The 27,986-nt window shown below is 39.8% G+C and overlaps 1 protein-coding gene across 2 annotated transcripts in view; it reads left to right on the top strand.

Moving 5' to 3' along the window:
- The first annotated feature begins 10,690 nt into the window (after positions 1–10,690).
- LOC116067762 overlaps positions 10,691–27,986 on the top strand; it is a 157,809-nt gene continuing 140,513 nt past the window's right edge. For both annotated transcript variants that reach the window (XM_031324332.1, XM_031324333.1), the window contains exon 1: positions 10,691–10,851. In XM_031324332.1, coding sequence (XP_031180192.1) covers positions 10,821–10,851 — 31 coding nt within the window. In that variant the 5' untranslated portion in view covers positions 10,691–10,820. The remainder of the gene's footprint in view (positions 10,852–27,986) is intronic.

The raw sequence follows: 27,986 nt of genomic DNA, 5'->3' as shown, positions 1-27,986 counted from the left end.
GAGAAAAACACTATCACCCATTACCACCCCTGCACTACTCCACCCTCCCTGAATATTTGAGAGGCGCTTGTCTGCCATTTGTCACTTTGACTGGTGATATAGTAGCTGATAGTGGCATTAATGTGCTGCTGCAGCAGATAGTCCTCATAGGGAAACAGAGATGCTGAATGTATTCCCCCACCACCTCAATTTTCACAGTCCTTTTTCTTTTTAATGCACTAGTTAATACCTTATTGTTAATGTGAAAAAAAGCAGCTGTAATCCGTACATATATTATAAACTTTCAATCATATCCATATTATAAATAATACATATAAAACTCAACTAATGCTGCAATTCATGCTTTTTTAAATCTATGCATTCTTGTTTGATATTTCCTTAGGTCTTAAGTCTTAAATTTATACAACATTTGTCTTTATGCTTATATAACCATCTGTATTCCACACAATTATTCATCCTATTGCTACTTGGTGCTGCAGCTTCTTTTAATTTAATCTAATGTAATCCAAATATGGTTTGAGTTGATAAATTAGATGACAATGAAGGAAATTGAAACAAAAGACACACTTCATCTGTAGTACTGAAAAACATTTGCTTTCTTAAATTAACGTTATTAAAACATCTTCATGAAGATGTTTATAACAAAATTGACAATATTACCAAATGTTGCTATAGTTTCTCAGCAGTGTCTAAAAACAAAGCTGTGCATAATGAATAACACCTAGAGGTGAACATTGACTAATTTGAATTGGAAATGCAATTTGTGAAGATGAATCATATGTGCAACAGGACACATACTAGTCTGTTTGACATTAGAAATGTATTGACACAAGTGTTGACATACACCACCTAAAGCTCAAAATTCCTTGGATATGAGCTATGTAAACAGGTGAAGTGTTGCAGAAATATCAACAGTAGTCAACTGCTTATCGGCATCACATTACAGTCTTTGTCCTTTACCAGTAAAATCTGTCTTGTGAAAGTGAGTTCACGCAGTCAAGGATTACAAGGTTTGACTTGACTAAGATTAAATATCACATTTCAAAAAGTTCTCAACACAGGAAATAAAATAAATGAAGAAGTAACCACAAATCTGAGGCTGCATGTTGAAGCTGGAATGTTTTTTTCAGTTATTTTTCTTAACATGATGAGGTGTGTATTCTCAATTACCTCATGAAATGTCCCTCTAGTCCAGCATCACTATTCTGAAGAAAAAACGGTTTGATTTATTGTATGTATGAGTTCATTAATTAAGCCTCATTTTGGCAAACTGTGTTAGATGGTGGGTGACTGCCAAAGCAGAGAACAGAGGGCCTGGACAGTTAATGCAGAACATTAATAATAACAGGGGAGGAAGCAAGAGGGAATTAAAATGAAAGAATTCTGCACCCAACATCCCACTTTAATTGCAAATTTAAATTTCGTATAATGGATTCTGACATCTCAAGTCACCAAAATCAATCATTCTGAAGGGAATTATTCCTCAATTAACCTGTCACCCCCACCACCACCACCCTGCCTCTTTCTGCAGGGCTTCAAAGAGAAATGAAGAATTCTAACTACTCTCAAATATGAAGCAGATTCATAATTCACCCTTCTTTCATACAAAGTCCTACAATCTGAAAATTCTAGCGAAGCAGATGGAGATGATAGCCTACACAAGTCATCTGAAAAGTTTGCCTTATCCTTATATGTCTTAGCCCCTATTTAGCATTGCTAGTATCAAATAACTGAAATATCGTGAATGGCTAATGAGGACAAACAACTTCACCTTCTTCTTACACATTTAAGCCAGCAATTTAGTGCAGCGGCAGCTTTTCAGAAAACCTTAAATATTAAATAACCTCAGACTTTTCTGGTTACAGTAACTAGGTCAGCGGATTTTACTGTCTATTTCTCGATACTTTTTACAAAATCTAAGCAAGAAAAGGCCAAACAAATAAGCAAATAACAAATATTTTAGCACAACAGTCTATGGGGTTTGCTATTCTGAGTACCGTTTTGGTGGTGAGCGACACAGGCAACACCGAACTTCGAAGCCACACACCCCCTAGCGTTATGGCGGTGAAATGCACCGCGATGCAAAGCAACCCCGACGCAGAACTCCGAAAGGGTCACAACGCCGTAGAAGCGACGGTGTAGCTACGGTGTGGAGTTGACGCAGAAGCATAAAACAGCATTTAAGCCAGCAATCCAGTTTAGCTTTAGCAATTTAGCTTACAGCATTCACACGCATTTTCTGCAGGAAATGCATTTTCTAGTTTCACTTGACACCTCTTTTAAGACCAGGGAGGTGGATGGGAAACAATTTTATTTTAAAAGTATTGTGGACTCAAGAAAGATGTTCAAACCAATCTACTAATAAATCACTATGTAAACAAAGAAAGTGGTGCAGAGGGCGGTTAGAGAGTGTGACTATAAGGTGTTGTGTGAACAAATTAGGTACAAAATGAGAGCTTTGGTTTTGCGCATCTTGTAATCAAGCACAACTCAAAAAGTCACCTGCTTTATCCTTCCATCTTATTTGTTGTTGACCCATCACAGACAAAACCCATTCGCCTTCTCATCGCCACAATCAATGACACAAACCCTTGATGTTTTATCTTCTGCTGATCCCTGAAACATTGTTGATGACTTAAGGGCCGTCCACACCAAGTATGATAACTATAGTATAACGATAACTATACAAATATAGTTTTAAAAATCGTTCTAATGCCAGTGAATGGTGGAGTCCACACCACAAGTATAATGACAGTGGAGAACAATATAGTTGGGATCACTTTCAGAGCCAATCGAAATCCTTCTGAGTTTACAACATTACACGGTGGGGAGAGACACTGTGGAGAGATTTGTTCCACACAGGTGGTCAGTGGCATGGCATGACTTTTCCACTCGGCAGGGCTATGATCCTTTAGCTCTGTGTATTTTTGTATTTTTAAACATTAGTACTTTGAAAGTATTTATCATGTCACAATGACCACCGACTGTATGAGTATGGTAACCAGAGTATGGTCTTACCCCAGTTAAGTGAGTAACCGGCTTATGCCAGTTCTCTAGTCCTATGACATTCTGTGATTGTGTTGCATGTCACATGCAGCGCACATGCCTATCCACTTAAAGCCACAATTCCCAAATTTTTCAGAGTTTAGATCCATTAAGAGCAAGTTGGTGGCGGGAACAAAGCAGAATAATGTCTACATCTGTGCTTTATGGCATTCTCCTCCTTGCTGGGGCGGTGAAGTTGAAAAACCGACTTCTATTTTTAATAAGATTCAGAGGTAACTTTTATATGTTAATAAATTAAAATAATTGTTAACAATGAACAAGGCAGAATGAAAGCAGGCCTGGTTCTATTGTATCCCAAAAATTACCCATATCTATTCATCTAGACTTGGCTTTCCAAACCAATATCATTTTCAAAAGACTTCTACTCCTAAAATGTTGAATAAAACCTGATTATTTTAGGGTCTCTGACTAGAAAACCCAATTCAAAATATGAGGTTTAAGTGTTACTATTTGAATTGTTAATAAAATTCCTCTTAAGAAGACATTATATTTTATTGTATGTCACATAAGTACACTGTTCTGGTGTGCTGCTTGTGCCATGTTCCTTTCATTTCAAGCTCTCACAAGCACAAAAGCATAAAAGAACAACCATTCAAAAGTTACCTTGACATTACTTGCTTTTAGCACACACTAATACCACAATCACTAAAAATGTTCAGCTTATAAATCAATGAAGAGCAAGTCAGTGGGAACAATGAACAAGAACAATCTCTAACTTTGTCCTTTATGACATTCCTTTCCTTATTGGGGCAGTGGAGTTGACACACTGATTTCTCTTCTAATTAGACTCATAGTTATGTTTAACACAATAAATCAACATAATCGTATACAATGAACATATTGAGATGAAAGCAGGCCTGGAACTATTGTATCCCAAGAATGGCCTGGATCTATTCATCTACATGCCAAACCATTATATTTTTCAAAAGACGTCTACCCTTCTAAATGTCACAATAATTTTTTGGGGTGATATGACTTATACACTCATCTGAAAGGTACAGAAGAATGGGTACAGAGACAATAAGGGGAATACAGGCAGTAATAAATGTCAACATTGAACAAGCATGCCAGGGAGCTGTGAGAATGTAGAAAAATAAAATAAAAAATAATAAAGTCATTTGCCTGCTGGCATAATGCAGTTCTAGCTGGCAGTCATGTAGCGGTTGACTGTTCTGTATTTTTGTAATCATTCAAATTTAATTAAAGGCTTAAGAAGAAAATGGCCTGAGCCGATGGTATAATGAGTTGCCAAGGGACATATTTTTAATAATCTTAGTTTGTAACAAAGATGTTGCCAAGTCATAGTTGCATTATGAGCCTTGCATAGCCAGATAATTCACACCGGCCCCAAGGAATGCACTCCTTACACAAAATCTTCTGACTAAACTGATGATTTCATTTCACCCATCAGTATTAATTAACATCAAGAAACACAAGAAATTCAAAATCATTATTATTATCATTATCATTGTTATATTATACTATAAAAATATACTATATAATCCAGTGTCCATTAATAAGTCAAAGACGGGGACTGATTGACCAGCATCTTCACTCCCTATCCATAAAAAACGAGACTTATCTCCTCAAAAAAAGGTGTTTAGGTAGGCTAGTCCAGTGGTTCCCAACCTGGGGTCCGGGGACCCCTCAGGGGGGCGGCAAAGATCAGAGGGGGTGCGCAAGTCTTTATCTGGTTTGAGGTTGAGGTAAAAAAAAAAATATTTGCACGTTAAACAAATTATGATAATACACTAGAATATATAATGTATACAAAAGTCTGTATAAAAACTATATATTTTTGTTCTCGCCTAAAATTGTAGGCAGGCTACTTAGTAGGCCAAACCTCCGGGACCTCTTAACCTGTGACCCTTTGCTGTCATCAGGTCAGCATTTTTCCCGCTGCCACGGCATCACTATTTTATGAATGAAACATGGCGGAGAAACGTAAAAGTGCTGATAACTCCTATGTATCAAAAAAGAAAGTAAGGCTCTATCTCGAGAGTTACCTCAACTTCGGTTTTGGAGGGGGGCTCAGCTTTTCTTAGACATAAGTAGGGGGGGCACCAAGGAAAAAAGGTTGGGAACCACTGGGCTAGTCAATAGCCATACAAAATAAAGTATACAATTCATGAATTAGTCAAATCAGAAAATATCTGATCAAAAAATAAGTAGACAAGGCTATGAATCTGCACAAGCATTAGGTGTCCACTTTTGTCTCCTCCATGAGGAATTCTGACAACAACACCGTCATTACATCCACATGATACAAGCCTTTAGTGATCGCGCACCACCCTCAAACCTCCTCCACACTGCTTAGAGACCTTTTTCATGGCAGACATGTTGACATGTCATAGTAGGAAAAGCACAGGTGTATTCAAACCCATTAATGATGGCTGCATTCCACTTAGGAGAGGCCCTGGTATTGTGCATGCTGACTCACTGAAATAGCTTACTGGGACACTTGATAGAACTGAGCCATCGTTAAGGTCATCAATTTCAGCTGTGTTTTTCCTACTATGACAAGTCAACATGTCTGCTGTGAAAAAGGCCCATTGGACACGGAGGATTAAAAAAACACGATGGACTCTTAACCCTTGTGTTGTCCTCTGGGTCCCCGTGACCCGGAGGACAACACAAGGGTTACTACAGCACCTTAGTGCTTTTTTTGTACAGCATTTTGGTCAGCTTAAACTGTGTTTAAATGTGCTCTAGAAATAAACTTTACTTACTTACTTTACAAGATACAGGGTTTAGAGAGCAATTCTCAACAAAGTAAACTGAAGTACATAACCTCTTAAAAAGAGGTAATTGTCTTCACTCGAGTTTTTGTGCATATCTACAATGTTATAATGTTGGATTTTAAAGGGGTGGTTCAGAATTTTGGACATAGGACCTAATTTGCAAGTTAGCCAGTGTGTTATTTATCAGTGGAGACAGTTTCAACACTTTTCATCCAATCCTTCCAGTTGCAGAGTTTGCTGGTGCTAGGCTAGCACAAGTCAACAGTATCTGCTAGTCTGCCACTAAAAACAGTCTTATCCACTTCACAGTACACCCGAGGCAAATAAATTATAACCCCAGACTATCAATGTAAATGTCTGTGTGGATAGAATAATGTAGAATAAATAATGTGTTAATGAATAATGCATAATTCCTCGAGCTCAGGGTAAAGCAAATCAACAACAAAAGCCATTCTTTCACTTCTGAAATAACATACAATGTTCTGCACGTAGCCTAGCTAGGCCTACTGTAGGTTTGGTGTATAAATGGAGTATGTTAAAATGCAATTAGGTCGAGCAGACATTCCATAAGCTCACCTCGCCGACAACTCATGTTTTTTTTGTCTTCAAAAAACTTTATTATTCAAGTACAGATACACATACACATTGAAAACATTAAATGCATACATACATACATGAAAAAGTGGCGCATGGAATTTACATTAAAGAGGTTGTAAGTCATTGTGAATGTTCAGAGTCTGGATGGCTTTCTTATTTGTTTCAAAATATAATTTCATGTCATTTTTAAATAAATATTCGGTTTTCTTTCAGACCATTTACATTTATGGATATAACGTTTTCCAAATAAAATTAAAAGATTCTAAATGAAAACATGGCATTTTATCCAAATCAAAAGCTTGCCTTGGATGTAGCATACAATACTGACTCAAGTGACTCAAGTGACTCGCACAACCCGGATCAGTTTAGTGAGTGACTCAGAATAACCCGAATCATTAAAAGGAATCGAGTTTGCCAGGCCTAGATTCAACAGATTTTTCTATTTTCGGCTGAGTGTTACGCAACACTTAGCAGACTGGACTTTTTCGGGAAAAGGGCTTAAATAGACGTGGTCCAACCATAGACAGTATATAAGAACAACAGAGGTCCAACAGAGCGTCTTACACAGAGAGTGAATACAGGTGCAGCAGCCGGGCAGTGTAAGAAAAATAAAGTGTTTTTTGAACATTAAAGCATGTAAACATGTTCTAGTACAAACACAAAATACAAGTATGAACCTGAAAATGCTATATAATAGTTCCCCTTTTTAATAATAAATAATCATGTTCACAATAAAAAAAAATGGTCCTCCTGGGCTGGCCAGCTGCCTGTAACGTTACCGAGAAGGTTAAGGAATGCAGCGATGGTAACGTAAGGTCTACACTAGCAGCTAGAACAGGCTATTTCTTTTGCTTAAAAGCAGAGTTGGTAATGTTGAAAAAAAAACTGCCAATAAGCTTGAGGAATATGACCGCTTGGCAGCTGTAATTATGGCAGTCAAAAATAAAAGGAAATCACGGTGCTCGTGCACATTTCTGTGTAAGTCGGAGCCCCGAGGGCACTGGAAGGGGTTAAAAACGGAGCCACAAGGAGATGCTTCTTTCAAATCTTGCTAGTTTTTTTTTAGTTTTTAGTTTGTTTTTTTGTTTATAGTTTCCTTGTGTAGGCTAAAGATAACGTTAGCTAACCGGCTAGCTCTCTGTGATTGGAATGTATGCCAGCGCTAAAATCAAATGCAGAAGTCTTACTTACTAATGTTACCTGTTTATTTTTTCACGACTGGCGTAACGTTACCTTTGGTTACCTTTAACGTTACTTTACAGTACGTCAGCTGCTGGTCAATGCTACAGATGATGAGCTACCTATTAGGCTAACGTGACTGTGCTAGCTTTGACAACAAGGCCTAGCGTTACAGTGGCTAACGTTGTGCCTGCTACACGTGCCCTCATCCCAAGGATTCTTCTTGGTGTAGCTAATTAGCTCCTATTTAGCTGGCTAACGTTACCTTCTCGCTGTTATTCACCTCCAACAAACGCATTAGTACAAGCATTTTGTGAGTAAAAAGCGGTGATCTCCCACAAATTCCAACAGAAAATCTGAAAAATGTTTATTACTGATAAAGGTCTCCTATATAAATTCATAAGAAATCCTAGTGGTGGAAAGTATTGAAAAATACTAAAATCGGTGATGCCAATTTCCCATTGCAGTCCAGGGAGGCACTACAGTAGATAGAGAACATATTTGAACTAACAGATATCTCCATTAAACTTCCCCAGTTGATTACTTACATTAAGACAATTTTTTTTGTATTACAAATTTGTTTTACCTTTTTCTGCAATGACAAGTCAAAATGTCTGCTGTGCAAAAAGGTAAATACCAGGACCCTGAAACCAAAGTGTCTAATGGAATATCATTAATATTGTATGTCAAAATGTCTTCTGTGAAAAAGGCCTATTTAGATTATCAGGACATAAAGTTGCGCTGGATTACATTCATATATGTAGACATATTTGTGCCTTATATTTACAACACCCACGTTGTAATTACAACTTGATTTTTAAATGCATTGATTATTCATCTCAGAAAGTTATAATTGTACAAAGTTAGTTTGCTTCTTTATAATAGTTCTACTTTTTTCAAGGTCAAAAGTTGATATGCTGTTGGTCTGCACACCTTTCTGTCTATCTGTCAGTTTTATCCTCTCTCTCTCTCTCTCTCTCTCTCTCTCTCTCTCTCTCTCTCTCTCTCTCCCCCCCCCCTTTCTCCCTCTCTGTCAGTGGGATCACTCTAATCCAATCCAAAATATATTACTTGGTCCTCACTGAGATAAGACATGGGGGATGTTAGTGTATCCATATGAATTAAATGGACGAGAGCTCTATCAAGATCATCCAGCAGGTCAAGGCTACTCTGCAAGAAGATATGATATAGCCATACGGCTTCCCTTACCCTACCCTGCGTTATCACCAGCCACCCACACTGAAGGAAATAAACACATCCACCTTTGTTGTATGCACATGATCATCTGCAGATAGTTTTTTTTTTTGGCAGGTTCGAGCCATGGCTCACTCTGATTTTAAACCTTACCACTGTGCTAAAAGTTCAAATGATTTGAACTTTAAACTAGGGCTGAACGATTAATTGCATTTGCAATACTATCGTGATATGTTAAAACGCGATTTCCTAATTGCAAAGGCTGTGATTTGGTCACGTGACTCGCGAGAGGAAATCAGTCTGCACTCCGCAGAGAAAGCATCAACTTAGCATGCTAACGCTACGCCGTATCTTGAGCAGATTTCTGTCATTCAAACAATTCTGAGTTGTAGATTAAAACTTTTACAGCGTGTGTTAATAAAATGAAGGGTTTTATTCAGGCTCGAGTCCATACATGCAGTTAATGGATACAGGCACGCAGAACTGAAGGCTCGGTTAGCAACAATTAGCTCTGATTAGCGGTTATCTCCAGTTAGCTTGCTCCGTTATAAAGATATGGAGTGGAGGAGACTGCTGCAGGGAGGGGTAACAACCAGACTCTGATAAATCATGTTCGTTCTTTCACAGCAGCCTGGCTGCGTTGTTTCAACGGTTTTATTAGTACAGTTAATCCCACGGCAAGACCAGCAGCAGCATGCTAATACTAACGTAACGATAGCCTCTCTGTCTCTGAGTGCAACGTTGACGCTGTCATGTACGCGGCACGCAACTTCATGATGGGAGGGAGGGCTGGAGGCAGCTCCTCTGTGTGCGCTGTAAAAAAAAATAAATAAACCACTGTATATACTATATTTTTACTTATTTAACTGTCTAGTAAAGTTCAAAGACAGTGTTTAAAAAGTGCAATCCACATGTTTACATATGTTTATTACAGTAAATAATTAATTAAATAATCTAAGTACTACTAAGCCACATATTTGTTTTTATATTTCTGCAATCTGCACTTTAGTTTGTGTGATTTGTTTCTGACTTTCATATGAATGTTTACACCAGGCTTGGTCAGTGCTCAATATGCTACTGTGACTGAAGTAGTTAAATAAAAGATGCCATTCATATACATTAATGCATCACCTGATTTCATCATCACATACAGGCCTGGCCTCCAGGAAAGAACAGTTTGTTTAATCTAATCTTGTGTTGTTCATACTAAACAATTATGTATTGCTTGTCTTTGTTGAATAATACAGAAGACAAAGAGCTTAAAAAATAATCGTATATTAAATTGCAATCGCAATATTTAATCTTAATCAATTTACCATTGACATCCTAAAGCATGTCCAATCAGATTACAGCTGACCAATATGCTTTAGGTATTGTTTATAAATTGTATAGTATACATTGCTGTTGAGATTAGCTCTCTGCACTGACTCCGTGCCTAACCCAGCGGCCAGTGCTGATCAGACTGCTCATGTGTAGAGCCTAAATGCCTATAAGCAGACCTAAGTTCACTGTCTGAATTTCAGTTTGTGGCTTGGTTTATGGTATTTTAAGAGAAACTTTGACACATCTAAGATTAATTGTTGCCGGTAAAGGGACACACCAAGACCTGCATCTTGGAGTAAGTACCTTTTGGTTGGTCCCAGCATATAATTTAAACAATGACATGTATAGAACAAAGGCTGAGGAGGATTTAGGTGTGTTAATAAGGCCATTTATTGCAGTGAATTCAGCTTCTCCGGACAGTCAAGAGTGCCACAGAGAGTTTGACAATATTGCTGCTATTTACATTTGAATAGGATAAATGTTTTTTTGGATAATTTATTCATGGGGTGTTTCACCATGTTTTGCTTCTGGGATATTATTTGTTTATAGGTTGATGTTCAGATATGTGGGATGTTAATGGAAGCTTTTGTTTGTATTTATAGACATCGGTGATACCCTGACACTCACTCAGTGAGCAGAAAAGATGTGAAACACCCTGGAGGAGTTCCAGATGGTCTGCCAAGAAGGTCTGTAGCATGTTGACCATCATGCAACGATCACATGGATGATCCACCACAGGGACGCTTCACAGGTGACCTCACATTGTCACACTGCACAATTTAACCCTTCAATTGGTTGATGAAAAAAATGGATTAGAAATCAGACTTAGTTCAGAAACATACAGTGATATAACATGGACATTTTGGTGCTTATGTTGGTAAGACCGAAAATGAAACTTTAATGGCCTGGTGGGGAAATTCATTGTTAAACTTGAATTGTTTAACTTGTGTATTGTTTTAACAACACAGATCATATTGCATACTTGCATGAAATGAAGTAATAGTTAACATAAATGAAAATGGTTAAAAAAAAAGGGAAGTATTGCGACAACATTCTTTCGTCAAAGTGAATAAATTAAATAACTTACAGCATTAGATATTGTACTAAATTGTACTGATTCATTAAATCATGAGGTGCTAAGACACTGTTTTCTGTAAATTGTGGTGGTATGTAAAGAAGGTGGAGGTAGTAAAATCAACTATGTGAACTCAGTTTTGTTTGCAAGGCTATGCCTGGCCACAGTACTGTTTAAAGTCAATGTGACACAGTTTTTGTTGCAGAATTGTTATTTTGCCAGTGTGACTGTACCAGCTTTGATTTAGTTTGATTTTTGTTTCTGGGGTATTACTGCACCTCCATGGGGGTATTAGCATGGAAGCAAATGCTGCCTTTCAGACGTGAAACTATATTGACCTAGCACACGGTTACTAAAAGGTAGTGTGTCTTGAAAGCATGACAGTTTCATCAGTGTTGTTTCAAAAATTAGCATTTCTACATCAAAAAGCTTTTTGCCATTGAGGAGAAATCATTAAATATTTTAGCTGCAAGGAAAATGTCCTTTTTACCAAGTGCTTATCTAAAAAAATATGAAATATTAGTGATGGCATTAAAAGTAATTTCATTTTCCTGTGTGTGCTTTTGTCTCTCTACGTTTATTACTAATTCATTTTTTTCTCTTTAACATTTCACAATATGATGTTTTATCATAATCATCTCCACTAGGGAATAACTAAAATGACGAGGATGAGCAGATCTCTAGTCTTTCTCAGTTTGCGTATGATATTGGCGGCTTTTGGATTTGGTGTTGTATTCATTGCCACCTCAAGCTGGTGGCTGCATTTTCTTATTTTACTATATCCTTGGTGACTTTCAGTAAACGTGTCACAGAGTTGCCTGGAATGTTCCTTTATCCTCATGGTGTAGTTTGTAGCAAATAATTGATTCACCAATAATGTGGCCTTCCAAATACAGTTATATCTAACCTACAATCACTTGTCACACCTTGATTAGTGTCAGGTGATCTTCAGGTGATCTTCATTCAACTCATTATGAGTTGACTGAAGATCACATAGTAAAAGTTAGTAAAAAAAATACTGCAAACCAAATAATAACACATATAATAAGCATAATCCAAATGTGCCTATTACTAGCCAATCAATTAGATCCAGGGTAGTGGATATCTGTAAATACACACAGTTCCATCAGTTCTGAATTCATGATGCTATAGACATTGACATAGACATTGATTGGCTAGTAGGCACATTTGGATTATGCTTATTATATGTGTTATTATTTGGTTTGCAGTATTTTTTAACTAACTTTTTAATTTTATATCTAACCTACAATCACTTGTCATACCTTGATTAGTGACAGGTGATCTTCATTCAACTTTTGGTTGCATAAGTGATGATGTCATAGTAATGTAATGATGAATGTAAACATAGCTTTCATTTCTTTACAAGAAAACTCCATAAGGCACATTTTAATTGGTAGACCATATTAATCATCACATTAAGCAGTGTAGGCTGTCATTTACAAGAGGTGGAATATAGACATATTTTACTTTATTACCATCTCTTACCAGTTTCTTAATGACCGGGTGCCTGGGTGTTAAATAGGGCCATTTCTTCTTAAGATACCAGGATGCCTGAAATCTTTGTACCCATACAAAAGGTAAATAGTTAGCACTTACATTGTGACTATTTATTGTGTGTATGTGTATATTTGAGAGTTGGAGAAGAAGAAGAAGGAATGGATGAATGAGAGATGGCTACGATGAGAAGCTGTCTGTTTGTGGTCAGAGGATGTGGTAGACTGCTTGTGTTGGGTGATACTTGATCTGATGTTAATGTGCTGCTGTGTGTGTGGGAGGAGTGAGTTGAAAGAGGCAGAGGGGAAGATGGGCAGATAATCCCGTCTGCCTGATGAGATTGAATGCTGGGATTGATTGATTGCCTAATCATAGGAGGAAATGGGCCTGAAAATGAATGGGACTCTGCCCTTGGCTTGCTGTGGAGCTGGGTGGTTGGGTTGGAGGGGATGTTAGCTGCAGAAAGACATAGCCTTAATGTGCATGGGACCTGATTTCATTTGTGTCTGATATACAGTTATATGATCCTGGCTAAATGATCAAATAAAAAAGGAAAAGGGGGAACAGCGAAGGGGATGTAAATCAAGCTTTATTGCTGGAATATTTCTTTTTCATCTCATCTGAAATGGATGCTTTGAGAAAAGAGCACGAATAAAAATTCATCATGAATTCAGAACTGATGGAACTGTGTGTATTTACAGATATCCACTACCCTGGATCTAATTGATTGGCTAGTAATAGGCACATTTGGATTATGCTTATTATATGTGTTATTATTTGGTTTGTAGTATTTTTTAACTTGACCAGAAGATTCGTTTGGTCAAATTGTTCACAGCTGGATTGGAGGATTTATAACAATCTAACAGATGGCAAGGCTACTTAAAAAGGAACTGGCCATGGTATCACTCCTGGGGAGAGCAATATGCACTATCCCATCTCACAGGCACAAAGAGAACTCCCACCAGTATATTGGAATAGAAAAATTAGCTCTTTGTTTGAGGGTCCTTGCTTTTCATGTAGGGTCCACAGTTCACAGTGAATGCTGCCAGAACATATCAGCCTGTACAATCATTGAAGTGGTAGACTCGGCCTGGCATCAAGGCAGAATCTTGTCTTGTTGTTAAGTTAGGGGTTCCAACTGCCACTTTGAGTTTGTCTTTATCTCTACGCCACTAAAAGAAGCAAATATCTTTCAGACTTGGAGCATTTATCACAATTTTCTGCCTCATTGTTGACAGAGCAAAAATTATTTTTATGAAACAAAGTGTAACTTAATCATAACCCAATTTGATGAACATTTCCTGCAGAAAAGACAATCATGCAGGAATTAGCACCAGAGCATTATCAGTGTTTGAAAGATGGTTCCTACTTACAGGCAGCATGACTTAAAAACACAGCTCTTAACATCAGTATAGCTATAAATGGTTTTATTATTTTGTAAAGCTAATTACCTCGTGTATCTTTGTTATTTATTTATATATTTATCACTATAAATTCCACATATTTTTTTTTAGCTTATAGAAATTTTATTTTATTTTACTGTGATTAACAGTATGTCTTTCTTCCTATCTACTGTGTATATCTTGTCTAAGTAGGTGGGGAGGTGCTGCATACTATTGCCCTTATATGTCCTTATATGGATGAATAAAGTTGTATTGAATTGATTGAATGTTTTGTTATTATGTACCCATGGCATTTAACTGACAGAACCTGACATGAGTGCCTTTGCAACTCTGCTAAGGAAAAAATAGACAACATAGATAAGAAGAGAGAAGACACGCTGAAGTGTTTATGCCTGAAGCTCAGCTGCAGAGGCAAGCTTGACTGATAATCTGGACCGCTGTATTCTTCATGTACCCAAACTATGTGCTCCACACTTCCCCTGTAATATAGTTTTTTTTTGTGCCACTTGGGGGCAGTGAAACAGACTGAAAACTCAAACTGATTTGGCTCCTTTTTAGCTCTGTTTTGTTCTACACCAATTCCTGAGAAAAATGTCTGGCTTTTTTGTTTTATATAAAAAGATATTAATAAGTACAATGGGTGCAAAAGACACCCATCAGCAATATATATATATATATATATATATATATATATATATATATATATATATATATATAATTAGTGTGTGACATAATGAATATATGAATGACATATACTGTATAATGCTTTATTTTAAAGGAGAATTCCGGTCGATTTCAACACGTAGCTCTGTTGTTTGTAAATTTGGAGTGCTGTCAGTAGTGAGAAAAACGAAAACAATCGGTGCTGCCTACACCGTGTTATCCTCCTGCTACAGTTTGCACCCAGGAGGTTGCAACAGGGCAAGTTTTAAACGTGCTTTTAGCCTCTTAACATGTTCGAAATGTCATTACAAGTGCCTACCCATGTGACGTGATTCCTTCCGAATGAACACAGTGAATCTGACAGCCGTAGATGTGAAAGAAATGCATAAACGTTGTGCTAATTCAGCTCTGTTTAGTTCCGGTGTTGCAACGGCAAGACGAGTGCTTCGGGACCGTCTATAAACTACAACACCGAAAAGAGATACAAAAATATTTTCAAAAATAGGCATATGCTTATTTTTTTTAAAGTAAGTGCTGTAGTACAACTAGCAGGAGAGAAAGTTATAATTTAGGTAAGTTTGAAGACACTACCTTATTTAATCATTAAATTAATAAATATTTTTGTTGTATCTCTTTTCGGTGTTGTAGTTTGTAGACGGTCCCTAAGTATTGCCCTCTCAACACCGGAACTAAACAGAGCTGAATTAGCAATACCTTTATGCATTTCTTTCACATGTACGGCAGTCAGATTCACTGTGTTCACTCGGAAGGAATCACTTCACATGGGTAGGCACTTGTAATAACATTTCTAACATGTTAAGAGGCTAAAAGCATGTTTAAAACTTGCCCGGTTTCAGCCTCCTGGGTGCAAACTGTAGCAGGAAGATAACACGGTGTAGGCAACACCGATTGTTTTTGTTTTTCTCGCTACTGACAGCACCCCAAATTTACAAACAACAGAGCTACGTGTTGAAATCAACCGGAATTCTCCTTTAATATATCTTAGCCAGGATCCATTAACCAAATGTGATGTTTGTTGTAGCCCCCCTCTCTGTCTCCCTCTAGTGTGCAGGCTACATTTGTTGGTGACTGAGTAGGGTAATTGTGATCCAGAGCTTGAAGCCTAAAAGTGGGATGACTGAGGGGGAAATGAGCAGCCCATGCAAAGAAGTAGAGGCACTGTGGGCTAAATGATCAATGGCATTGATCAGCCTGTCAATCCTGGAGTCTATAGTCTTCTCTGTTTACACTCTTCCATTGCCACTGTGTTAAACTGAGCATGCTCTAAACAGCCACCTTAGGGACCCTCTAAAAGCCAGCCTCACACCCATCATTGATTGACATGTCGATTATCTTGGAAGCTGTTGACAGCACAGTTGTTAACCATCTTAAACATTAATGATGATGGGGGGGTCGTTGCCTCGAGTTACAGTCCTGACTAAGAGAAAGAGGCATTCATTTTCTACCACTATGAATGAAATGCATAAAAAACTGTTTATGAATGTGCCATTTATTGTTGACTTGGCTGTGTTTTCTTTGAATACATAATATATGAGCACAACTGAAATATTGTAAATATACATTTTTGCAGAGGGCTGACTGTGTGTCTATGCATGGGTTTAATGGAAGATAAGTTGATACTTTATACAGATGATCTGTGATTACACATTTTTATGTATAAACAAAAATTATTCAGATACCAATGACATAATTTGGAGGATTTGTGGAAGCGTGGATATCAAGTCATCCCCTTACTAAGTGTAATCAACACCAGATCATGTTGTGTGTGTGCATATGTGTGTCTATGTGGAGATAATTGTGTTAAGTGTGCAGACTCTACCACATGCCCCGTGCTCCCAGCTTCAACCTCAAACCTGTTTCTTCTTTAATGCGTCATTTACTGCCTGTAAATAGTTTGTGTAAAGCAGTTTATAGATAATTTCTACAAGTTCCTTGAGCTCTCCTACATATGTGCTTAAGTTATACAAACTCTTGACTTTAATAGACACCCAGTAATGGGCTGACATTGGCCTGGCTGCAGGGACCAGTATCTCTGAAAGTGGTTGCACCCCAGTAATGTTAATAATCAACTTTCTGCATGATGCTTTCCAAGCCAAGAAAGCGACAGCCTCAACCTGACATGAAGTCTTTTCCAGGTTTCCTCTTTTTTCTGGTTGTCACTCTTTTTACGTTAAGCCTCAGCTGCTGCCAGCTTTCACTGGCCTCTTTTAGTTGGTCAACACATTAAAAATTGTGCTGCCTCTTTACAAGATTGTCTTTAATCTTTTGCCTCTTCCATGTCACCTCGAAACGTGTGGAGGCTGATATGATAATGATGTGGACCTGTCCAGGGTATTAGAGTTAAGCTGGCTGATTAGGCTGCACATCGATTTGTCTATCACTCAGCACTGGCCAGGTCTGGGCATTTAGGGGGGAGGTGGGTTGGGTGGTGGGGGTGAGGCATTGACAGCTATTCTAAAGAAATTACCTCACTTAAAGTAAATCACACACGTACACATAACACAATATTTAAACACTTGGCAGTAGGTACACAAACAGTATGCAGTGTTTCAGTATTTTCCCCTATCACTGAATTAGCCCATTTTCAGACAAATGTTTGTGTTTTGGGACTTAAAGGTGCTGTACGGAAGGATATGGTGGAGTTAGTCTTAGTTTGCATCCTTGAAAATGAAGTTGCACTCCCTCTGAGCTTCTCTGTTCTGTGTTTTGATAGCCGGCCACGCATGCATGTTAATGCATGTGAGTGCCCTGTGCGTCGGTATCAGACGCCGAGGGCTGTGACAAAGCGTTGACGAGTTAGAGAACGGTCTTTGAGAGCCGTGTGGAGGCAATGCCAATCCACTGTCTTTACAGTATTTCGAGTACAGCCTGTTTAAATACCTTTAACGACTATGAAGGTAAATATGGTGCAAAAAGGGAGAGCTTGTAGAATACAATGTGAGAACTTGCAGAACAAAAAATCTGAACTTGTATGTTAAAATTTGCACTTGTAAAAAATATTCACACACATGTGATCTGAATTTGAAGTCATACAAAGAAAAAAAACATGAGAGCTTGTAAAAAAAATCTGAACTTGTAAGTTGAAATTTGCACTTGTAGAAAATGTTCACACACCTGTATTCTGAATGTGAAGTTACAGAAAAAATATTCACAAATGTGTATATTGATATTTACATGAACACAATGACAGCTGCAAACTTATAATGCAACATTTACTCGTATACTTTTTTTTTTACTCTGGTTCATTTACCATCACAACCACAACTCAGTGATTACAACCTCTCGAATCTGTCACTGCAACTTCACATATGTGCTCTCTCGCATCACAAAGTGGCCAATCTGCGCACCTCGACTTTCACAACACTCTTGACGATACATTTGGTGCAAAACTAATTTGTACCTGTGGACTTAGGCTGTGGAGCTCTGAGCTAACAGAACGGGAAAAGCCTTCTTATATACAGTCTATGGGAAAATCAGGGTTTCTATCGCCAGATGAGGGACAACTCTGTCCGGCTTATTTATGTAGCATGGAAACTTGGTGGAATAGAATGCTAGCGTTAGCTTGCTAACTAGCAGCCAGCCCGCTTCTAAATAAATACCTTTTAATTATCTAAACACTTTTAACAGTCAAACTAAAACACTGGCGGTGAGCTCCACGGCCTGCAGCCGCAGACGGACCGTCATCAGTGGGGATCGACCAGCGTAGCAACACTGCTTTTGCCAGAAAGCTTCGCTGCCGACCTCGACCTGCAGTCGGAGCTCCAGCGGGACACGGAGAGCCCCACATCCGGTAGCAGCGGCCCATCCCCCGGCCATGACCAGAGCTTGCTTTGCTGATGTTGTGCATCCCTGCTAAGAATTGCACCCGCTTGGGCAGAAACAATAATTTCTGCAGAATTCATTGCTGCCGAAAATTGCATCTAAGTAGCAAGGAAATGCTACTACAGAGTCTGATAAAACATTGATGTCTCTCTAAACCTTCTAAAATCCTAATCATTATTGATGAACATGACAAAGAGATTTACTATATTGCCTAGTTTTTAAACAGTACATTGCCTTATAAAATCATTATTTTCCCTAGTGGATGCAATTCTCGGCAGGGATGCGAAACTTGGCACCTGTTACCCACTGATGACGGTCCGTCTGCGGCTGCAGGCCGTGGAGCTCACCGCCAGTGTTTTAGTTTGACTGTTAAAAATGTTTAGACAAAAGGTATTCAGAAGCGGGCTGGCTGCTAGTTAGCTAACGCTAGCATGCTATTCCACCAAGTTTCCATGCTACATAAATAAGCCGCACAGAGTTGTCCCTCATCTGGCGATAGAAACCCTGCTTTTCCCATAGACTGTATATAAGAAGGCTTTTCCCGTTCTGTTAGCTCAGAGCTCCACAGCCTAAGTCCACAGGTACAAATTAGTTTTGCACCAAATGTATCGTCAAGAGTGTTGTGAAAGTCGAGGTGCGCAGATTGGCCACTTTGTGATGCGAGAGAGCACATATGTGAAGTTGCAGTGACAGATTCGAGAGGTTGTAATCACTGAGTTGTGGTTGTGATGGTAAATGAACCAGAGTAAAAAAAAAAGTATACGAGTAAATGTTGCATTATAAGTTTGCAGCTGTCATTGTGTTCATGTAAATATCAATATACACATTTGTGAATATTTTTTCTGTAACTTCACATTCAGAATACAGGTGTGTGAACATTTTCTACAAGTGCAAATTTCAACTTACAAGTTCAGATTTTTTTTACAAGCTCTCATGTTTTTTTTCTTTGTATGACTTCAAATTCAGATCACATGTGTGTGAATATTTTTTACAAGTGCAAATTTTATTTTTACAAGTGCAAATAAAATTTTTACAAGTGCAAATTTGAACATACAAGTTCAGATTTTTTGTTCTGCAAGTTCTCACATTGTATTCTACAAGCTCTCCCTTTTTGCACCATATTTACCTTCATAAACGACTTGCTATCAGTCCACTCAAAAGCCTCCTTAGGCATTTTTAAGCCTGTGTTAAGTTTCCCTGGTGGCATAATCAAACTAAATGACTAAGAGTTACTAAATTACTCAAATTACACAAATGAAACAAAGACTTTTTTAGGTCATGTTTAACAGCTGAGTTATATTGTAGTCTTGCGGTGTTTCTGTGATCAAACTTCCTGACTGCATCTTTTTATTGAATAAAGCAGATCAGAACAGATGATGTGATGATAAAGGTAATGTAAAAGAGATGTGTTGGTGTAATATGAGAAAACTATAAAAAAAAAAATTCTCTACATTTTTAGATTAAAATCCTTAATTGTGTCTTTTTCCCTGGTTGGCCATAGAACCTGCACCGGTTCTTTTCAACCACCAGTGATGAGTTGTGTATCAGAGGGCTTTTTAAAACCTACTTAAGGGCAAAGAGTGGAGTTGGCACTGACGAGGACTGCAGTGTAGGGGAATCATAACAAAGTGAGGACTAAAAATGGAGGAAAATAAAAGTAAAAATTGTATAAATAGCAAGTGGTTTGACACAAAAATCTCTGATGTCACTGACTGTGGATGGGAGGTTGGCAGACCTGTAACACATACATTTAACACACATGTAACACATTAATGTGAAAAAAGATGGTGGGAATATGGAGACAGGTGTAATGTGAAAAGAATAACAGAGTAAGAGAAATCTGGGGAAAGGTAGGGGTGTATTAGGAGAGAGAGCAGACAAGAAAAGGTACAGAAGAGACCAGTTAAAAGCAGCGTATAGGCATAAGTCTAGAGAAAGGCATCATTTGCTGCAGGAACCCTGGTCTTTTATCGGACCAGTGGGAGCCCTCCCTTATGAACCCAGGGAATCAGAAGTCCTGTCAGCATGGTGTCTGTGGGATCTTAAAAAATATTAAATGTTGATAAATCAATTTAGCAAAAATGTATTAAAGTCTTCAATGCTATTTTCCGAGGTATTAAATTGTGTAGCTAGCTTGTTTTCAAAATGTATATTTGTCCGAAGAGGTTGTATGCTAAAGTTTGCGTGAATTATATCATTGCGTGGGTGTGTAGTGGGATTCTTTGTAGTTTACAATCCTGCCTGTAGTTAACAAACCAATCAGCATCCGGTGAGGTGTTACTGGCAGCTATGGGCGTGGTTTAGCTGGGTGTGACGGCCATGACTGTTTGTTCAAAAACAACAATGGTGGACGTGAAAGACAGATGGTTCATCCATTGACCTACCAGGTATTTTTTGGAAAGTGCCTGCTCTTTTCCAAACAGTTTCCAATGATGGCTTCTCAGATGGTTCTGTTTAACAAACCATCTGGCATGTCAGGTTACCCATACCCCTTTTCTCTTGTAAATACACTGTACTTTTCCCTACAGACACAACTACACACTTAATAGAAATCCTCAGTTATCCCTCACAAAGCTCCATTTTACTCCAATTAGCTGTTAAATCTGTCTGTGTGCTGATTTAATGCAGGGATTGAGTAAGGGCAAGAGTTTGATGTAGACTTCTTGTTTACTGAAATAATTAATATTATCAGACCTGGTGATTAATGGGATTACTGAAAAATACCAGGGCTCAGCAGCTTTGCCTGAATGCAAAGCTCAAGAATGGAGAATCAAGAAATTTCCCTGGAGTCAACTAATTACTGTATTCAGTTAGGCTTGCTGTGTAAAGACTAGAGAGAGACGGGAAAACATCACAATTGTTAATCTACTAGCAAAGTAAAATTTGTCTCTTGTGGTTCCTTTTTAAATAATCAATTTTTAGTGGTATGCAAACTATGGTCACCGTGAGAGTTTGCACTTTGGTCACAGCACCAGTGCCTCATGTCTGGCCAAATAGTGACGATGTGTAGGGCTTGGGAAACTTGGGTACTTAAAATTTTTAAAGAAATTGACTGTTGCATGTTTGTAACTTAGGAGGGAGTAACATTGTGACTTCTAGTTAAAAGCAAAAAGTGAAAAGATGGACAGAAAGATGCCAGACAAACCAGGCTTTGTCATGTCAGTCTGTGTCATGTCTCAAAATGAACTACCTCAAAACTGCAATGAAAATACAGAGGGGTGATGGAAACGGAGGGCAATTCTGATCCAATTACTTGATTGATAATCTGAATAATTGGTTAAATACTACTGCGATCAACTTCCCCAGTCTTCAGACTGCATACATCCGTATATACAATACTAGGGATGTAACGGTAGGGCTGAACGATTTTTGAAAATAATCTAATAGCGATTTTTTTCCCCAAATATTGCGATTTCGATTCGATTATTTTTTTAAGCTCTTTGTCTTCTGTATTATTCAACAAAGAATAATATAATAATGTATAGTATGAGCACACAATTACACACTAGACAGTTAAATAAGTAAAAATATAGTACACACACACACGTAAATTTTTACAGTGCACAGAGAGGATCTGCCTCCAGCCCCTCCCCCTCGTTTAGTTGCGTGCTGCCGTGTGCACTTGTTCAGAGAGGCTATCATTGCGTTAGCTAGTTGCTGGTGTTCTTGCCGTGGGATTAACTGTACTAATAAAACTGTTGAAACACCGCGGCCACGCTGTTGTGAAAGCTCCCCGAACGTCATTTATCAGTCTGGTTGTTACCCCTCTCAGTGGCAGCTCCTCCACTCATATCTTTATAACGGAGCTAACCGCTAACCGCTAATCAGAGCTAATCGTTGCCAACCGAGCCTTGAGTTCTGTGTGCCTGTATCCATTAACTGCACGTATGGACTCGAACCAGAATAAAACCCTTCATTTTATTAAAATGGCTGTAAAAGTTTTAAACTACAACTCAGAGTTGTTTGAATGACAGATATCAGCTCAAGGTACAGTGTAGCGTTAGCATGCTAGTTGATGCTTTCGCTGCGGAGTGCAGACTTATTGCTCTCGTGAGTCATGTGATCAAATCGCAGCCTTTGCGATTAGGAAATCGCATTTTAACATATCGCGATATTATCGAAAATGCAATTAATCGTTCAGCCCTATGTAACGGTATGAAAATGTAACCTCACGGTTATAGTGACCAAAATTATTACGGTGTTCGGTATTATCGCGGTATTTTTAAAAGTGTGTTCAATATGTTGAGAAAGCACTGATAGGCCTACCCAAGCTGAAATAGTTTCAAAAAGTGTAGCAGTGTTTATTATATTACAAAAATATAGGCTTGTAAAAACTATTGAAAACTGGCTACTTAAACTCTGGCCCACTGTAGGGTGACCGGGAAGAACTTTAACCAGAGACTTTGAGATCCAGGAAGATTTATTTACAACTCCAACATGAAGTTAACTATGAAGTTGTATTTGACGTTACATGTGAAGTTGGATGTGGTTCTGAAATATAAGCAAATAATAATGCACATTAATAAGCATCTGACTTACTATAAACATTATTTACCAAAACTAAATGTTATAGCCACCAGCATATAACAAGAAACAGTACTAAGAATTACATTCATTTCTCTGTAATAACATAAATGTAACATATTGCTCAGTAACACAAACTGAGAATAAGCCCCATCTATTACAGCACACATATCCAACGGAGCAAACAGTGTAATACACCTTTAATAGCTAAGCACGTGGCTCCACAGCGCTAGTCTGTTTACTGGCGATTGCATGTTGCTAGCAAATTGCTCTAACACAACCTGAATATCAACACGTGGCTGCACAAGTAATATTAAACAATCTGCACATCTATCAGCTATGCAATAACAAACACAGCAACAGCAATATTATCAAGGCGATAATATATCTCTCTCACTCCAAATAAATGTCATGTCGTAGGCTAACACTGGCAAACCACATTGTAGCAGAACACTTATTGAAATATGAATAAACATAGCTTAAACGTTTACAAAAATAACAAGGTAGTAAAACCCATGACGGTTTAGCAAGCTACAGAATAGTTTTAACTTACGTTCTGGGCTACACACATTACTTCAACAAGTCCGAAAACGGGAAAGGAATGATAAAGAAAAAAGTCTGTTTACAGCTGTTCTTTCCCATTTACCTGTCTGAGCGCGAATGATTGGCAGGAGATCAAAGCGATGACTCTTGTCACTGATTGGTCAATTATCTCAGGAGAGAGAGCAAGTGTTACTATGGCCTTTTTTACAAGGCTGATAAATGTCCTGAGCGCTGTCATCTCCTCCTTCCGCCAAAATTCCAACTTCAAGAAACGCACAGTAGGCTACGCAGTGTGCCCCACGCGACAACTTCATGAGACTCGGATGAAGCTGGGAACACGCGGTTTCCACACCGTGGTAATCCACCGTGATAATAATGATATTTTAAATGAAAATGGTAATTGTTATCATAAACCCCTATGAGTCATCGAGGAAGAGGTGAAGTTACCCTGCCCGGAGGAAGCCCCCGTCTGGAGCCAGGCCCAGATGGAGGGCTCGTCAGCGAGCGCCTGGTGGCCGGGTTTGCCACGGAGCCCGGACGTGCACAGCCCGAAAAAGCAACATGGCACCTCCCTCTCCAACCCATGGGCCCACCACCTGTGGGAGGAACCGCTGGGGGCGGGTGCGCCATACGGGTGGCAGTGAAGGTCAGGGACCTCGACGGACCAGACCCGGGCAGCAGTGGCTGGCTCTGGGGACGTGGACCGTCACCTCTCTGTTGGGGAAGGAACTTGTGCGGGAGGTAGAGCTTAGATCGGCCCAAAAAATCAAGCCCGACCCTACCTGAGCCCGAGCACGTTGTGTCCCAGACCGGCCCGGCCCGACACATTAACTGTAATTATGAGCCCGAGCCCGATTTAAACCCGACACTTTTTTAACAAGTGGGCAGTTATAACTGACGTTCTCAACTACAATTCCGAGTTGTTTGAACTGCAGAAATTTTTTGAGAATTATCTTAATGAATAATGCAACAAAGACGAAGCATGTAAACTGCACTGTTTGTTTATTCAGAATGGAACAGATCGCAAATGGATCTGAATGAAGAAACGTAAAAAAACAGAAACAATGATGAACAACATATTGTTGTCACCAGGGCATGAAATTGGCACCCGCCCACCCGCCAAATGCGGGTAACTTTTGTGATTGGCGGGTGAAACTGTCAATCTACCTGCCACGTTGGCGGGTAGCCAATGAGAATTGAGTGATTCAGACACCTATCGGTAAGCAGGGTATGCGGTTGCTTACGGGCCTGGTCCAATCAGAGGCCCGCATCACTGGAAGACATTGATTGACAGCCGGGGCCCCCTATCGCATTTTCAATACTCACACAATCCCAGCAGTCCCACGTGCAGCCACTGACCAAGCGGGAGTGAGAACGGGTAAAGTTAATTTCGTAGTTTCTGATATGAAGACGAGACGTGTCTGTGACTCGAACATCTCACATTTACCAACAAAACGTACAGCGAAAGACCGTGCAAAACATTTCAGACCGTCCTGCCAACATGTCCTGCCTATACATTTTAACATCAATGTACGCTGTCACTGAAGCTGCTGCTGTTTCAATACTGTCGGCTCTCTGCAGCGGGCAGGGCTGCTCCGTTTCCCCCGCACACACACGCACACACAATCACACACAAACACACACACACACACACACAATCACACGCAAACACACGCACAGACACACACACAATCACACACAAACGCACACGGTGGATGCAGGAAAAAACGCAGATGAGACCTACAGGATGTAGGATGAAATTGAGGACAGCTACTCTCGTTATTGTAAGTGTAATGATAAGTTAAAGTCCAATCATAGACTGTATATAGTCTATGAGTCCAATAAGTACTTTATTAAACCGTATGAATGTGTGTCCCAGGCCAGGATAGGAAATTAACTAACAATGTAAAGATCAACAAGCCACTGACAATGACAGATATGTTCATATTTGATTCATTCAATACATTCTTATTTTGTGTCTTAAATCCACCAGCCTTTTTCATATTTTACCAACATTTGCAGCATCCTGAGCCTTTTTGGTAAGGTTCCTAGGAAATCTCAGCCCAGAGTAATGAATTAATAGTAATAATTATTATTCTCCCCAAAACAAGTTTCCTTTTTATTCCTTTTTTTATTTTTAAGAACTATACAAAAAAAATTATTGTGTTATGGTGCGCATTCACCAGTGTTTTGTTGTTGTTGTGGTGGCGTAGGCTACTCCTGATTTTGTCAGTCATCTCATCTCTTATATGCAGTGGCGTAACGAGCCAACACCGGGCCCCTATGCAGGATTATCAAGGCGGGCCCCCCTACTACAGCACGTGATGACGGCGCAATGTCCACGAGTAGGCTACCATCAATAGGACAGGATAGGATCATAGAGACACAGCAATTCCTGTTTTTCACCTTTATGACACAAAAAAAAAAACTGGCTGGTAAAAAGTCCCTGTGGCAGGTGGATTTAAAAATCCACCTGCCACAGTGGCTGGTGGTCAAAAAAGTTAACTTCATACCCTGGTTGTCACTGCCCATGACTTGTTTCCTCCACACTTGCTCAAAGGTAATTCTCCTGTTTTTCTTTTTTTCTTTACATCTTCAAGCTCCATGTTGCACTTAAGATACACAATACGGCACAGCAGGCCCGGTGTGATACGTGCGAGAGGAGACTCCGCGCATGACACGTGCTGCATTTTGTAACTGCAGCCTAACTTTTGTACACATTTGTTACTTTTATATAGCCTATATATATATATTTATAATATTTATGATTATGGCATAGCTTTCTCCCCACCCAATTAGGCTAATAAGGTAATGGATAAAAAAAAAAAAAATTGCTTGATCAAAGGTCCGGCCCGGGCCGAGGATAGTGGCAGAAAATAGCGGCCCGAGCCTGACCGAGAATCTAAACTCTAGTGGGAGGTGGAGCGCTACCAATTAGATCTGGTGGGGCTTACCTCTACGCACAGTCTCGGTTCTGGAACCATACTCCTGGATAGGGGTTGGACTCTTTTCTTCTCCGGAGTTGCCCAGGGTGTGAGGCGCCGGGCGGGTGTGGGGATACTGACAAGCCCCCGGCTGAGTGCCGCTACGTTGGAATTCACCCCGGTGGACGAGAGGGTCGCCTCCCTACGCCTGCGGGTTGTGGGGGGGAAAACTCTGACTGTTGTTTGTGCATATGCACCAAACAAAAGCTCGGAGTATTCGGCCTTCTTGGAGACCTTGAATGGAGTCCTGCATGGGGCTCCAGGGGGGGACTCCATAGTTCTGCTGGGGGACTTCCCTGTGCATCCCTGTGGAGGCTGGGGGCATTGATTCCGAGTGGACGATGTTCAAAGTTTCCATTGCTGAAGCTGCGGCGAGGAGCTGTGGTTTTAGGGTCTTAGGTGCCTCAAGGGGCGGTAACCCACGAACACCGTGGTGGACACCGGTGGTCAGGGAAGCCGTTCGACTGAAGAAGAGAGCTCTTCCGGGATATGTTATCCCGGAGGACACCAGAGGCAGTTGCAGGGTACCGAAGGGCCCGAAGAGCTGCAGCCTCTGCCGTGAAAGAGGCAAAGCAGCGGGTGTGGGAGAAGTTCGGAGAAGACATGGAGAAGGACTTTCGGTCGGCACCAAGGTGCTTCTGGAAAACCGTTCGCCACCTCAGGAGGGGGAAGCGGGGAACCATCCAAGCTGTGTACAGTAAGGATGGGACGCTGTTGACCTCAACTGAGGAAGTAATAGGGCGGTGGAAGGAGCACTTTGAGGAACTCCTAAATCCAACTAATACGCCCTCTATGTCAGAGGCAGAGCTGGAGAATGATGGGGGATTGTCTTCAATTTCCCTGGTGGAAGTCGCTGAGGTAGTCAAACAACTCCACAGTGGCAAAGCCCCAGGGATTGATGAGATCCGTCCAGAAATGCTGAAAGCTCTGGGTGTGGAGGGGCTGTCTTGGTTGACACGCCTCTTCAACATTGCATGGAAGTTGGGGACAGTACCTAAGGACCAGAGGGTGTGTGCCAATTACAGGGGTATCACACTTCTCAGCCTCCCTGGTAAAGTCTACTCCAAGGTGCTGGAAAGGAGGGTTTGGCCGATAGTCGAACCTCGGGTTGAAGAGGAACAATGCGGATTCCGTCCTGGTCGTGGAACAACGGACCAGCTCTTTACTCTCGCAAGGATCCTGGAGGGAGCCTGGGAGTATGCCCAACCGGTCTACATGTGTTTTGTGGATCTGGAAAAGGCGTATGACCGGGTCCCCCGGGAGATACTGTGGGAGGTGCTGCGGGAGTATGGGGTGAGGGGGGTCCCTTCTCAGGGCCATCCAATCTCCGTATGAC

The sequence above is a fragment of the Sander lucioperca genome, chromosome 3, assembly GCF_008315115.2.
Source record: "Sander lucioperca isolate FBNREF2018 chromosome 3, SLUC_FBN_1.2, whole genome shotgun sequence".
In the NCBI taxonomy this organism is placed as follows: Eukaryota; Metazoa; Chordata; class Actinopteri; order Perciformes; family Percidae; genus Sander; species Sander lucioperca.
This window is presented reverse-complemented; position numbering and strand designations above follow the sequence as displayed.